Below are 14,427 nucleotides of genomic sequence, written 5' to 3'. Positions count from 1 at the left end.
TGCCATCTGGTGATTGTGCAATTACACGGTTAAAGAATGAAAAGTTGGTCCCAGTTAACTGAGATACTTCAGTTTTTAAGATTCAGAGATGACAGAGCCTCCCTCAGAAACCACTGCACCTATTTAAAGGTGTTTTTCTCCTCCAATATAATTTGCTCTCTATTCCTGAAGACTCATATTTATTCATTCATTATTTCTGTATGTCACTGGATATTTGAACTTTTGCTGCAAGTTACAGTATGCAACAAAAACTTCTTTTATTCTGAAGGCGTGAATCACAGAAGAAACTTTCTTCAATACTATAACCCTGAAAACAGAACTATTCCTACATCTGCCTATGATGACTGGACAATTAACCCACATGGAAGAAATGGTGCACATTAATGTAGATTTGTTGAAGAAACTGGTAAGAGAAAGTCACACAGGAATTCCATAGAAGCAGGAATCACTTCTTTTCTCATGAGAGGAAGAAAAATAAAGTATCTGTACTACTAGAGAAAAGAACAAAAGCAAGTTGAACAGCAACTTCAATAAGAGACAGTCATCAGTATTGATTTCTCCACAAAATACTCGAGGCCTTCTTAGAAACAGCCAGTCTCTTTAAACGGTACAAAATAGTTTTGCTACACTTCCAGTTATACTGAAAACAGCAGAGATAATAATGACTGGTTTTATTAGGTACCTAAAAATATTTCTATTAACTTCAATATTTCTAAAGCCTTTAAAGTTGGCTACACAAAAATATCTATGGTAATTAATTTTAGGTCCTGAAAAAATTCATGTAAACATCTTAAAAAGAAGTCTATTCAAATACAGGTACAACTCTCTCAGTGGCACACAGGGTTAGCCTATCTCCTCTAATTAGATTTTTAATTTGCCCTTGAAGTGTGTACTTTTAGAAATAAAAGTAAATGCTAACCTGGACTAGTAAGTGGCCCAAGTTGGAGAAATACGTGTCATTTTCTTTTATATTATTAATCTGCTTCATTAATTGCAGAAACATTTCAACAGCTCCTTTGTTGACCATTTCATTAAGGAGTACTGCATTTCCAGACATGCATTTTATAGCTCCCATGCAATACAGGAGAGCTTCACTGTTTTTTTGTAGATCTTCAGTTCTCAGGACCTCCAACAAACAATCTACAAGGAAAATGATTTTTCAGAAAGCCTAGTATTAACATTTATATTTGACACAGTCCAGTCATTAAAGAGATTAACAATTGGGGAACAAAACTCTGATTGAACTCTTACATTTCTAATAAGTGGGGTAGAAAAATTGAGCATTTGGATAGAAACCAAGAAACAATTATTGACGAATAAGAGAATGGGCTTGACTTTTGTTCTCCCAGGCTTCAAGAACCAGCAGCAGTTGTAAACACATAGCAGCAATCATTGAAATTCGCAGTCAAGATTTGCAAAAGTGATTGTGTGTGCCTGGAATTTTGTGTACTAAACTTGAGATATTCTAAAGAGGTTTATTAACACTACTTCCTTTAAAAATCAAACGTTTTAAAGCATCTCAAATGGAGCACTAAAAAGCACAGGTGTCTAATTCAAATCTCACATTTGAAGTCTGTTTGTAGCCTTTATAGATTTACTTTTTATGTAGGTAAAGTTACTGAAAAGGTTTTGCTTTATGCTACCAGCGTCAGATATCTGAAATGTTAAAATTAACAGTTGTTACCACAAGCCCGGTGTATCTCTTACAGTCAAATTGAGACATTCTGAATTTGATGGGTGTATCTTCAATAAATAAGTAATCCTAACCAAATTTATACTTTTGAATTTCTAGTAACTGATTGGAACTGATATTTACTTCTGCTTCCTGTGTTCCATCCAGTTGAATAAAAACATTTTCCCATCTCATTAAACTTAAGAAATTTCTAAATTCTTTTCTGTCTCAACTCAAGTATATGGGTATATATGGATGAAGTACACAGACTCTAGGCTCTTGGCCAAACTCTCACCCTCATCAAGTGCCTAGCGGTCAGTTAAATCACTTGGCTTGTGGCAATGTGAAAAAACAGTTTCAGGTCCCTTCTTTGCTCAGTATCAAACAGGGTCTTGAACAGTAGTTGTCTGTTTTGAGATGAACGGTTAATTTATTTGTTCTTCTGGGGGTGCTCCACTGCACATAAATAGTTCACAGGGCCAGAGAACAAAAAAGAAATTGAACCTATAACCTAGTGAATGCAACAAAAATCTGGATGATTATGATGATAAGCAAGCTTCATGTCTTTGGCCTGGATAAGGTGGGTCCAAACATAAAGAGTGAGTAAACAAACAAAACCCTAACAAAAACATTCCTTCCTTTGCTATTTTTTAAAATACAGGGAAAGAAGAGCAAGTGAAAGAAAAGTGAGCGAAGATGGAAAAGAGAGGAAAAAAAAACCAACAATGCTTACACGGACATAGCCACTCAACTTCTCCAGATTTTTGTACGATGCTAATCTCTACAAAACTGTAGTTTTCAGTATCCAAAGTCAGTTGAGATATCTGACCTATTCTCTTTTCTCCAAGTCCTTTCCTGTTGATCTTACTACTGGAAAGGCTTATCTGGTCTTTATTTATGACAACACTCACATATTAAACTTTAAGACCATCAATACTCTCATCTGTTTAAGTAGATATACTTTAACATATGCATTATTGTTACGTAGCAGATATACACATATGCATTTATTCAATAAATGCTTGCAAGTTCAAGATCTATGTTAATAAAACATAATGAAGTTTTAATGAAAGGAATTACCATCAATTGATACTGAGTATCATTCATAGACTGTCATTTTTTTCATATTTCTCATATTTGCAAGGTGTGTGTAGATCACACAAATACAGTTTAAAATCACGGAAGAGTTCTTAGAGCCGTTGCTGACAATTCTCCAAAACCATTGGCTCAATGTGCAGCAGCAGCTAAAAAAAGCCAATGATTAGTCCCAATCTCATTCCTGATGATGGCCAGTAACACAGCATTATTTAGCTTCTATAAAATTTGGTGGGGACACATCTTGACTTGTACAGACAGTTTTGTTCTATACAACTCAAAAAAGGATCTACTGGAATTGGAGAAGGTATAGAGAAGGGCTACTAAAACAAGTGAGAGAATGACAGAGTATCCTTTCAGAGAGAGAGCTAAAAGGCTGAGATGCCTCAATCTGAAGAGGAGAAGGCAGAGTTATGTGATATGACTGTGGTTTAAAAAAATCATGAAATAGAGGGTAAGCTGAATGTAGAAACTTCGAAATCCTGCAAAACTACAAGCAGGGGTATGATGAAAAGTAGATAGGTTTAAAACAGCAGACAAAGACCTGCTGGAACTTGTTGCTCTATGAGATTGTAGAGGCAGACAGAATCAGAAAGTTCAGAAAGGAATTAGGCAAATTAATGAACAAAAGATCTATAAACAGAGACTAAAAAGGATTAGGCAGGGATGCACTACCTAATGTTCCTAATAGAATGTAACAATTTTAGATGCTGGGGTAGTACAGAGGAAACAAATCACAGAAAACAGGTAGGCTTCCATTCTCTCCCTAAACAGCATCCCCTATTGCCACCATTAGACACAGAATACCAGACTAGATGGACTGTTAGTTTGACTTAGGAGGCAATTTTTAGTGCGTTAACTCTGAGAATGTTCCTTGAAAGACGATCAAACTATTGAATTTTAACATGTAACTTATAGACAAGAACAGAATACATACCCAATAATCTATCATTTTGAATCATGTTATCATTTTTTTCGTTCCTGCAAATTTTAAATGCAAGCTTGCAAACACTGAGAAGATTTTTTCCATCCACTTTCATCTGCAAAGAAAGGGAAAGACATACAAATCCCAACTGAAATCTACATAAAAAAATGCATCATAACATTGTACAAGTTCAGATACCATGGCAAACCTGTATTCTCACAGACCTATTAAATTCCAGCTGAAACCCTGACAGTACACTGAGCCAAACTGAAAAGTTTGCAGAATTAAAGGACTCTCAAACCTGGATAGTTTAAGCTCTATTTAACAAATTGTGCTGACTTTTTTTAAAATAACAGATTAGATATCAACTTTTCATGCATTTTCTACTGATAGTATATCAATAATTTGCACCTTTTTTTTTTTCCTTTTTTTTTTTTTTTTCTCTAATTCACTCTTAGAAAGAAATTCTGCACAGGATTCACTGGTTTGGCATCTATGGCCATACCACAAAGAGCTCCAGCACAACAGTAAATGTCATAATGAAAGCTATTCTCAAATATCAGAAAACAAGATCTTCTGATGTACTAATAGTCATTGCGAGATCATGAAGGGGAAGTAAAAGTGTTAAAAATACAATGACAAATCTCTTCTCTGCATTTCAAGGGCAATTTCTTCTCTTGTTCATGATTTTTAAAGGATTCCATAGAATAATGTCTGTAATAACTTTTTTTTTTTTATAAGCACCACTTAACATCTGTGCAGTATCTGAATATATAATTATATCTTCTGATTAAGACAACACATGCAACCTTAAAGGAGTTCCTCCTCCCAACACACACACACACACATTACTAAAATGCCTACAACACAACGTTAGCCAATATCCTTTCACCAGTGACTGTCCATACATACTTAGCAGAACCTCAACCAATAGGTTCAAAAGCACCAAAAAAACCCCTGTTTTGGTATTTTCAGGTAAAGGTGTTTAATAAGGTCAATATATTATTCAAAAACTAAGCTTCATTTCCATGTGTAATTTTTTAAATTATTGTTTTGTTTAACTCCCTGCATGTGTATCCCATCTTAGGGCACTGTCTCTTTTCTACACTTAAGCAATATTCCTGCCACCATCCACTAGTTATCCTATTTTGTGTCCTTTCTTCCTGCCCCAGACATAATTTCTCTGCAAATACAGGCTCCAACAAGTGTCAGTCTGGATAAATGAGAGACTAGTATCCATATGGTAGGAAAGGGGTAGTTTAGACGCAGTTTACAGGTATGAAATGAAAAATTAAATGCAAGTTGTAATTCACAATTTTGAGATTCACATTCTACCAAACAGTATTTTAAAACACTTACAGCCAGAATGATCTTTGCCAGCTTCAGGCAAAGTGGATCAGAATCAATGTCTACAAGTTTATATAATATCTTCAGAAGCGCGCTTCTTCTTTTAAATCTTTTTCCAAGCATATTTCCTTCATTCAAGGCTTGATAGAGCTCGGTGCAAGCTAGACAAAGATTTTCTATGTTGTCTTCTACTTGAAGGGCGTGGGAAGGGAGACAAAAATAAAAAAATAATTATCAGTGCCACCTTTTCCAGAGTATCTCAATAGGCAAAGACACGGGAGAAGAAAATAAAGAATGGGTTGCACAACAACAAAAATAAGGCACCCAATAAATCTCTTAAAATGATAATGTGATCCTCAGAAACAGTTTTATTCTGCTCTTTCAAAAAGAAGACTCAAGGCAAGAAATCAGAGCCAAAATAATACCTTAAGCTAAAATGAAACTCACCTTTAATGCTTCATAATCAGATTGACCAAACATCTACCAGGAAACCGTGAATCTGAATATATTTCTTTAAAGAGCTCCACCAAACATTACATGTGAAAAATAGACAGTTAGGGAATATTTTTCTGCCCACACACATAATCTAATATATCAAACCTTGCTGGGATTAAGAACAAGTGAACATAAAACTCATTAGAACTCCCCAATGCATAGTAGAGGTGCAAGATATATTTGAGTGGACTGTTGGCCTATTGACAAAAAAGTCATCTACCTCCTAACCCGAGTCCCTTAGACACTATTTTAAAAATACAAAAATAAAACCTGTGGTAAACTATTACAAAATCTGCATCTCAACACAACAGAATCACGTGCATGTTTACTTTAGAGGGAAAAGGAAGTTTTGCCTATTTTTAAAATTTAGGAGTGAGGGCTTTTTTTTTCTTTTCTTACATTTGCTTTTGTCTATACGGTGACACTAATAAAGCACTGTATAAAGCCACTTAAACTGCGTGTAAAAACTCTGCGTTTACTCAGGATGTGCTTCACAGCTGAAATAGAGTCATACTGAAGAAGGCAAAGTACTTGTGATGAAATATATATGGACAGGAAATTGTGACAAAAACCCATTATATCTAAGGCCCCAAACCTGTAGACAGATTCAAGGACCCAGCTCTCATGCTGAGCAGTGCCTGGAAGCTCTCAATTTGCAATCATCATACTCAAGGAACAGCAATGACTATTTCATTTCTACTCCCATCATGACAGAAAATTTAACAAAATAAACCCTCTGCTCCTGTAAGCAGTGAAATAGGAGTGGCAAGGAACCAAAATCAGGTTTCCATTTCATTTCATCAAAACTAACAGCAAAAAAAATTATTCATCGCTCATCCAATGGGGCATTTTTGAAACTTATCCTCCCTTGAGTACTGGAATGTAACAAAATAAAGTATTTGCTCCACTAGAAAAAGAGGGGTTCTTTTTTTTTTTTGTCACATAACAAACATCTCAAGCACATGATATTAGTAAGATTTTAGACAATAATTAAGTTCCATGTTAAACTTCAGATTTATTTTTGAATGGAAAGCTTTCTGCAAGTATTTTCATGGGAGAAAGGGGAAGAAAAAGGCTTTTCTATTAATATATAAAAAACTAATTGTGACTTAAGTGCACATGTACAGAATTAGCTGAAAGGTATGAAGCAAGTGACCGCACACAAAATTTAAAAATATTGAATTAACAACAGATCCACTCAAAACATTAAAACTATGGAACTCTAATACTAATTTTTATAGGAAAAAACTTAAATTGTGCGGTAAAATCCTAAATAAAGCAATGTCACATGCAGCTGCAGGAGGCAACGATGCAATACAATTACAATCTGCGTGAATATTCAAGAAGCAGCAAAACTCTTAACTTTAAGGTTTTTGTAGTACTACATTCAGTCAACTGGTGAGAATTTCATTTATTATTATAAAGGTAATTTAATTTATTATTATAAAAACTAACCCATAATCAAGTTTTCAAAAAAGCTAAAAAACAAGCCCAACACACTAACCAAATCAAGTAAAGAATGCGGAAAAGGGGCACGAAAATTGATTTACCTTAGTAAAATTCATGACAAGGAAAGACATGATTATATTTTACTTCTAAATAATATTTTGCTTACCTATAAAGAACATCTCACTATGCAAAACTTTAACTCAGTGGCTCCTATTTGACAATCTTAGTATTAAGCAAGGAAAATGTGAAGTTGCATGTTTGTTCTCAGATTTTCTGATCACTTTGTCTACACATCACTGACAGGTGTGGGAATGAGAATCCTGTCTTTTTAAAATAATAATATATTTTGGGAATCACTCAGTACTGTACAGGTGTTGCATACTCATCAACATCTGCAAAATTATGCAAAAAAATATGCTAATACGTACCATGCTATAATGAACACTACAAAAGATTCCATAAAACAGAATCAGTCCCCTAATTTGACACTCGCTTTTAACCACTTGTAAAAGGCAGGGCCACCTTGAGACCACCTAGTTGCCCGGGCCAGTTTTCCACTGCAAAGTCACTGAACGTATAAAAGCATAAAAGACTACATAGTCCAACTACTGTTATTCGTTTGTAGTAAACACAATTAAGACCCATGTTTCCTGCAGGAAATAGTGCAGAAAATGCTCCCTTTCAAGAATAGTGCTACCCACCTTTTTCCAGTTCATGCAGAATTGGTAGAACCTTTATATGCCAAAAGACTTCTTCGTCTTCCGATTCATTTATTCTTGTTTCATCCTCTGAGCCTTCAAAATACATTCAAAACAAAAGCACATATTCAGTGAAGGTTTCAACTTTTACACAAATAAATAGCTACAAATCTGTTATTCACCAGTCAGAAAAATGTCTAAAAACGTGATATTTTGCTATATTCTGGGTCATTCTATCTACTCAAGCTTTTGGTTTTATTTAGATTTTCTCAAAAACATAAGTTTGAAACAGAACTAGATGGATAAATGTTTTGATATGTAAAGCTGTACTGTAAACCTAGATTTGTTTTTGTTTGCCAACATTAATGTTTCATTCGATTGCTGAATTGGAAAGTAATGATAACTTTTACATTAACATGTCTTACTATTTTTCAGCTCTGTGTCCATGTGACAGCTTATTCTGTGTTAAAAAATATCCATACTACGGACAATCCTCTAGGATCCTACAATTTTATCTAGTACGCATGCACAATATTACACTAAGCTTGGTTAAACGACTTTTTGGTCAGTTAGGGAAATACAGTCTTGTTAGCTATTACATCCTGTAAGCAATTCTAATGACTACATGCAATTAGTTTTGAGAACTTCTCGATTACGTTTTTGTAAAATGCATGTTTCCCTCCTACTCTTTGTTATGGTAAACAATTTCTCACACAGCATCTTGGGAAATCAATAGCAAACTACAGACATCTGAAAGATGGTTTGCCTCCAATACTCGTCAGAAGCCTTGAAGCAACCAACTCCTAGTTTTCTTGGCCACCAATTTCCTCCACAGTGACTGAGAAAGAGCTACTGCTCATTATCAGAAACCTTATCCAATTCACAAAGAGAAGTTTCAAAAAATATTTCATTTTTTAAATACTTTGCTTCGAAAAGAAAAGACAAAAAAATGTCCATCAACAGACATCAAGTTAAAAATTGATAGACAAAAAAAATCAGCAGTCTGGAATTCTCCTGGAAACAAGACTGGGAGTGTGGATCTGTTTTCAGATTGGACAAAGGAGTTGGTGAAACACAATTTATTAAAAAATGGATTGCAGAATTGACTTTCATATGGATGCAACATCACTAGGAATTATTCTGACTTGCTGAACATCCTTTTCACATTCACCTGGCACTATGTGAATTGACAGAATTCTGGTCTTGACCGTTGACCCACTACAGCTGGAGAGCCAGAGTTTCCACACAACTTGAGTTTTAAAGGACCTAACAATTGCTTACGAGGTGCGTGTACGCATATTTTTGGAGTTCAAGATTAGGTTAAGCTCCTTATCTTGCAAGCAAAGTTGTTGTTATAAAGATGGGGTTTGGCTTGCTGTTGTTTTCTTTTTTAAAAAATAGGGAAGTAAAAGTCACACAACTCCACGAAGTAACATGAAGAAAGCCATTAAGACTAGAATATATACATTTTTTAAAGTGACAGATTTGTTACAAAGTGTCTCCTACTGTTCATTACTAGCTCTTGCATTTAAATGACAATGTAAATTCTTTACATCATCATTACCAAACACAAAAAATACTGTACTACATGAGAACACTGATATTAAGAGGTCTGCATCATGAGAATCTGAGTACCTCAGATCTTAAAAAATAACTGTCTACTGAGCATTGCTTGGACCAGTGAAACAATTAAAAACTTTCTGTTTTAAAAGCTTGCTCTTTAAAAAAACAATCCAGACTCTTTTTGTGTATCTGTATTAACTTTAGCTGTCCACCTATATTTTACACAGAATTAACTGATCAATTATATCTATTTCAACATATTATGAAACGGCAGCATTTTTGTATAAGTAATTCACTGGTAAGTATGTTATTACAAAAAATACATTGTTGGTGTGTGCATATATACATATTAGTAAATATAATTAGGTAATATTATTATTACTTATTTTGCAGACTTTTTTTATTTTCTAGATCAAATAAGTTAATAGCTTTATTTAGATCGATGAGTAGCTTAATTAACAAAACACTATGCAGCATTTGCAATGAAGTGAAAATTCTGCTCCGGATAACATGAAAGCACTGCTGAAATAAGAACACTAGAATAGTTTGCGCTGTTCCTTCCTGCCACAAAACCCACATATTGACTCAATTATTTCTGTTCTTTCCAATTTGTAACTACCTCTCTTAAACGAAAAGATAGGACTGACTTTCTAACTAAGCACGTGCTTAAGCTTATTAAACAAGAAATAGAATAGTTCATGCATGCATTTGCAGATATGACCAAATTTCTCACTAGAAAAAAAAATTAACAAAGCCATTCGATTTTTAGTTCAGAACAAAAAAAAATGATTTTTTTGTGCCACTCTGCTGTGGTTGTCTCACATTCATCAGAAAAATATAGCAACCTAAAAATCATAATGGCATATTTTTTTAAACAATTATCTCTTATAACTAGGGGAAAAAAAATAATCAGCTTTTACTAAACAATATTAATCCTAGCAATAAGAATGAATAGGAAATATATGATTATAAATAAAAGCAACATTAATAAATTGTAAACTTGCATGTGTCTCAGTCCTGGGAGATTTTTAAGGTGCTGATGAAAAGTTATGGCACTAGATGTATTTAAAATATTGCAGAAGCTGTCCCGAAACTTCTAATTGAGCAAATCACAATTCTACAGCAAAAATATTCAAGCAAAAGAATTCAGCAAGTTGAAGTTCGTTGTCTCAGTTTTTCATAGGTCTTAACCACAGCTTTGCATTCTGGTCAAAAAAAAAAAAAATCACTAATCAGTCTACATTTATTGGTTGCTGTTTTTAGCATGTAAATACAAGAGCCTTAGCAACACTGAGCTTTCAAAGCTGTGTACTGCCTGACTTATCATGTCTAGCCTTTTCATGGAATACTGAGTGGCTACGAATATATCAGTATTAAAACAGTCTACCTCCTCTCTAAAATGTGAAAGTATAAACACAAATCATATCAGAAAATAGAAATAATCCGTAAAGGAACACACCCCCCAGGACCCCACTATAGAGAAAAAATGATTGAGAATTTCCACTGCTATCCCAGTGTTTATTCTGGGATTAAAGCTGAAATATGCACAAACTAAGGAAGCTACATAATGTTAAAAAAGTAGATATAAAAAGAAACAATCTTAATAACACACATTGTTTTTTCAACAGCACCAATAACATAGTGCAAATAAATTAAAAGGCTTATAAAACAGAAAATACAGCCCTACAGAATACTAACTCCCATGATGTGGTAAATAGTCTCAGCTCCTCTGAAGGAAATGAAAGCAGAGCACATTACAGCCTTCGCCAGAACGATGCAGAATAATGCAACTTCTCAGTTCTGGGAACATAGTAATAAAGCATAACAATAGCAGAGTAGAAACTTCAGGTCTCCATACCAGACTCTCGAATATGCACTTGCCATGTATGAAACATGCCAGCTATCAGGAAATATTAATTAAAATCCATTACGTAAAATTAGCAATATGGATCCCTACAGGGCAATCCAGAATCTGTATCTTTACCTAATACAGCTTGACATATCTTCACTAGTTTCTGTGCAACTCTGGCAGTTTACAAAAAGTGATGGGCAAACAAAGTGATAGTGGATTGGGAAATTCTTAAGCCTACATATGAGAAAAACAAGAGAGAAAATATCAACAGATTTTTGGAGTGAAGATCCCTTGAATATTGTTTCTCTTTACCAACAACTGTAAAAAAATCCAATGCAACTAGAAAACCAAAAATACTGTTCAGTGATAAAGAAGAAAAAGATCAAATCACAAAAATTAGATTATTTCTGTTCGACCGTATTGCACATTTTTTGACTGGATATTTAAATGCCTTATGAAGTACCTGTTACTCTTCTCTTCCAGTCTGTACCTCTTGGCCGTGATGAACTTGTGCCAGGCTTTTTCATCTGGTCACTAAAAGATACAGTACAGACACACACAAAGTATGTTAGAATACAATGCTCAAAATGCTTCTTTCCTCCCATGCGCTCAGTATAAGATCTGCATATGAATAACTAATTGGAAAAGACTGTAAGTTATTTTACTCATTAAAAATGGCACATAAATGCAACTTCTTACAGAAAGCTTCTTCAGAAATACTGACATATTTACACCACAAGAGGTCACCGTTACGGAACACAAAACCTAAAGCATTTTCACTAGTACAATAAAACTGAAAGCTGAAACAAACTAAACTGAGAAAGAGCCAATTTTTTTTTTATCATCAGTTTCATTAACTGAATGATTAATTAACTGAAATCTCAACTAGCTTAAAACTGTAAGTTCATCCATTCACAAGGACAGTGATTTCTTCTGATAGAACTAACACTTTTAGAAGATGTAATGAGAAGAGTTTTCAAAGCAACAAACATTTTAGTAACCTTTCTTGTAAATATTAGAATGTCCAACTCTGCCTGTGAACTATTGCTAACTGCATAGTGGTCACTTGTTCTGTTAGTACAAGAAACACATATGTCATCATTTCATTGAAAAGCAACAGTGAGTAATGCCATAATTCCTGCTGGTTCCATGATTAGTCTTTCTTGGCCAGAGGAAGCTACTACGTACATCTGTGATAAACCTATTCTGTTTGCCTAGCTACACACTAGCAGCACTGATCTAAAAGAAATATGCAACATATAGAATCTCTTTTCTATTAAACAGGAATCTTTTCTCATTTAAATTCTGTACTAAAAACAAAGGTCTTAATCTACGTCTTCTATTCTTAAATGTTTACACTTCTTATTCCATTCATGTACCAATATCCTAATCTCCTAAATTTCTGTCTAAAAGATAACAGTAGTGTGTTAGCAATGTTATTTCAATTTTTTTTTTTAAACCTGTTAATTTAGTTGCTATAAGGCTTAAAGCTAAACTGTTGTTTAAGTGGTTTGCTGGATTGGCGCCTAAATCCTGTCTGCCAGTCCAGACAGAAGATGTAAGTCACCCTATCAACAGATGGAGACAGAATAAAAGACAAAGCTCTTGTAAGATCACTTCGCTACAAAAGGGACTGGATAACTCACTGTGATCAGTCAAAAATTTCCCAAGCAATCACATTACAGAGGAACACTTGCTTCATTATGGCTAACAGTGAATAATGCTTTCTTTTTACAGCATGAGGATTTAAGTGCTCCAAAATCCAAATGCTTACACAAACTATCTTTAAATTATTTCAGCTCATATACAGCAATTCCTACTGCTCTGGGAAGGCAATACTTTAAAAAAAATTAGACAAGTGCTTGTACCTCTACTCTAAAATAGATCTGTAAGAAAGAGGGTTTCTATAGCACACATTAAACACAGCTCAGTGTATTAACAAAACTCAAAATTTAGTTCCATTTCTATGAATACCTTGTCCTACAAACTTTAAAAGTTTGAGAAATGATTATACAAAGTTCAGCTATCCCTGAAATCAAGACTATAACCTGAAAGGACACTGGATAAGCAAGAGAACTACAATTTCAGTCACCTAACCCTAAACCAGCTATATTCAGAAATCAGTATCTTCAGATTCATAGGTAGCCATGACGATACTATCTGCCTATATGATTATGGATGTTTGAGTTTGTTTTCCTCAGAAAAAGAATTTTTTAACTATATCCTGTCTGTGCCTCCTTCCCTAAAATGTAAATCCACAGGATGAATCCAAGAAACCTCAATAAAGACAATCCTATACGTTTTATAGGAAACAAACCCAGCTGAATAGAAAAGACACCGAGGCAAAGGATGTGGTAACCTGAACACTTATCGGATAGAAACACCACATATGCAAGATGAAGGGTAAGACCATGTCAAAGTTTGAACTGTGTAAAAAAAAAGTTTGGTTGGACACTATGATTTCTTAAACACCAGTATCAAGCAGTTTAGAGACCTATGCAAGCAGGAAAGCAAATTGCTGTGCTGCTGGTAGTCACGGAATTATCTGTAGATTTGGGAAACACCCTCATAAATTAAACAGCTTAACTGGAACTTTCATTATTTACAGAAAAAGAATACACTGAATACATACATAGATGAGAATGACTGTTGGGCAGGCTTATCTATAGGGAGTATGTACAATTTATTAATTTTGTGAGAGATTATATAATCCCTTTATGCATCTTTACCATGCTGCCAACTCCATTTTAGTTACAGAGACTTGTTTCATTGTTATCTTTTCACTTTCATGCAGGGCTGAAACTTAAGCAGCAGTATCATTTAAGAACTATGCAGTTAAAATGTAATCAACCTACTCTAAAAAATAAGTTACCTACTATTGAAGGGAACTGGCTTGTCAAGAGAGTGGTTGCCTTGGAAACAAAGCCAATTGGCAGAAATCTGATCATCTGATAAGGGACTCATCAAGAAATCAACTGACAGAGGCTCTGATTTACACAGGAAAAAGAACTTGGCAAATGGATCACCTCTATCGCTCTTATATAAGGGAGATCATAGTAGCCCCTACGAGGAACGAGCCCCCTTTCTTGAATGTACACGGACTACGAGGACTTCCAAAAGGAAGACGAGCCAGAGCTGCAGTAGCGTGTTCAGTATTTTTCCCTGGTAAAAGAATGCATAATTAAGTGAAAGCAGAATTTATTCAGAAACTCTGCACGTTTAGATGTTTACTTGCTTGGTCTTGCCATAAGCCTCTTGTTAATGGTAAATCTGCAAAGTCTCTCCTTCAGTGGTATTCCAGGGAAAACTACACTTCTGTCATGGTTTAACC

General features: G+C 34.6%; 1 protein-coding gene across 2 annotated transcripts in view; it reads right to left on the bottom strand.

Moving 5' to 3' along the window:
* The window catches only part of ARMC2 (armadillo repeat containing 2), a 59,801-nt gene that overhangs the window by 23,653 nt on the left and 21,721 nt on the right, over positions 1 to 14,427 (bottom strand). For both annotated transcript variants that reach the window (XM_074150417.1, XM_074150418.1), the window contains 5 exons: positions 11,560 to 11,630; positions 7,685 to 7,777; positions 5,052 to 5,227; positions 3,705 to 3,807; positions 920 to 1,140 (listed from right to left, as the gene is read on the bottom strand). In XM_074150417.1, the coding sequence (XP_074006518.1) occupies positions 920 to 1,140; positions 3,705 to 3,807; positions 5,052 to 5,227; positions 7,685 to 7,777; positions 11,560 to 11,630 (664 nt within the window). The remainder of the gene's footprint in view (positions 1 to 919; positions 1,141 to 3,704; positions 3,808 to 5,051; positions 5,228 to 7,684; positions 7,778 to 11,559; positions 11,631 to 14,427) is intronic.

The sequence above is a fragment of the Numenius arquata genome, chromosome 7 (genome assembly GCF_964106895.1).
Source record: "Numenius arquata chromosome 7, bNumArq3.hap1.1, whole genome shotgun sequence".
NCBI classification, from domain to species: Eukaryota; Metazoa; Chordata; class Aves; order Charadriiformes; family Scolopacidae; genus Numenius; species Numenius arquata.
The sequence above is the reverse complement of the archived record's forward strand: the minus strand, read 5'-3'. Positions and strand labels throughout refer to the sequence as shown.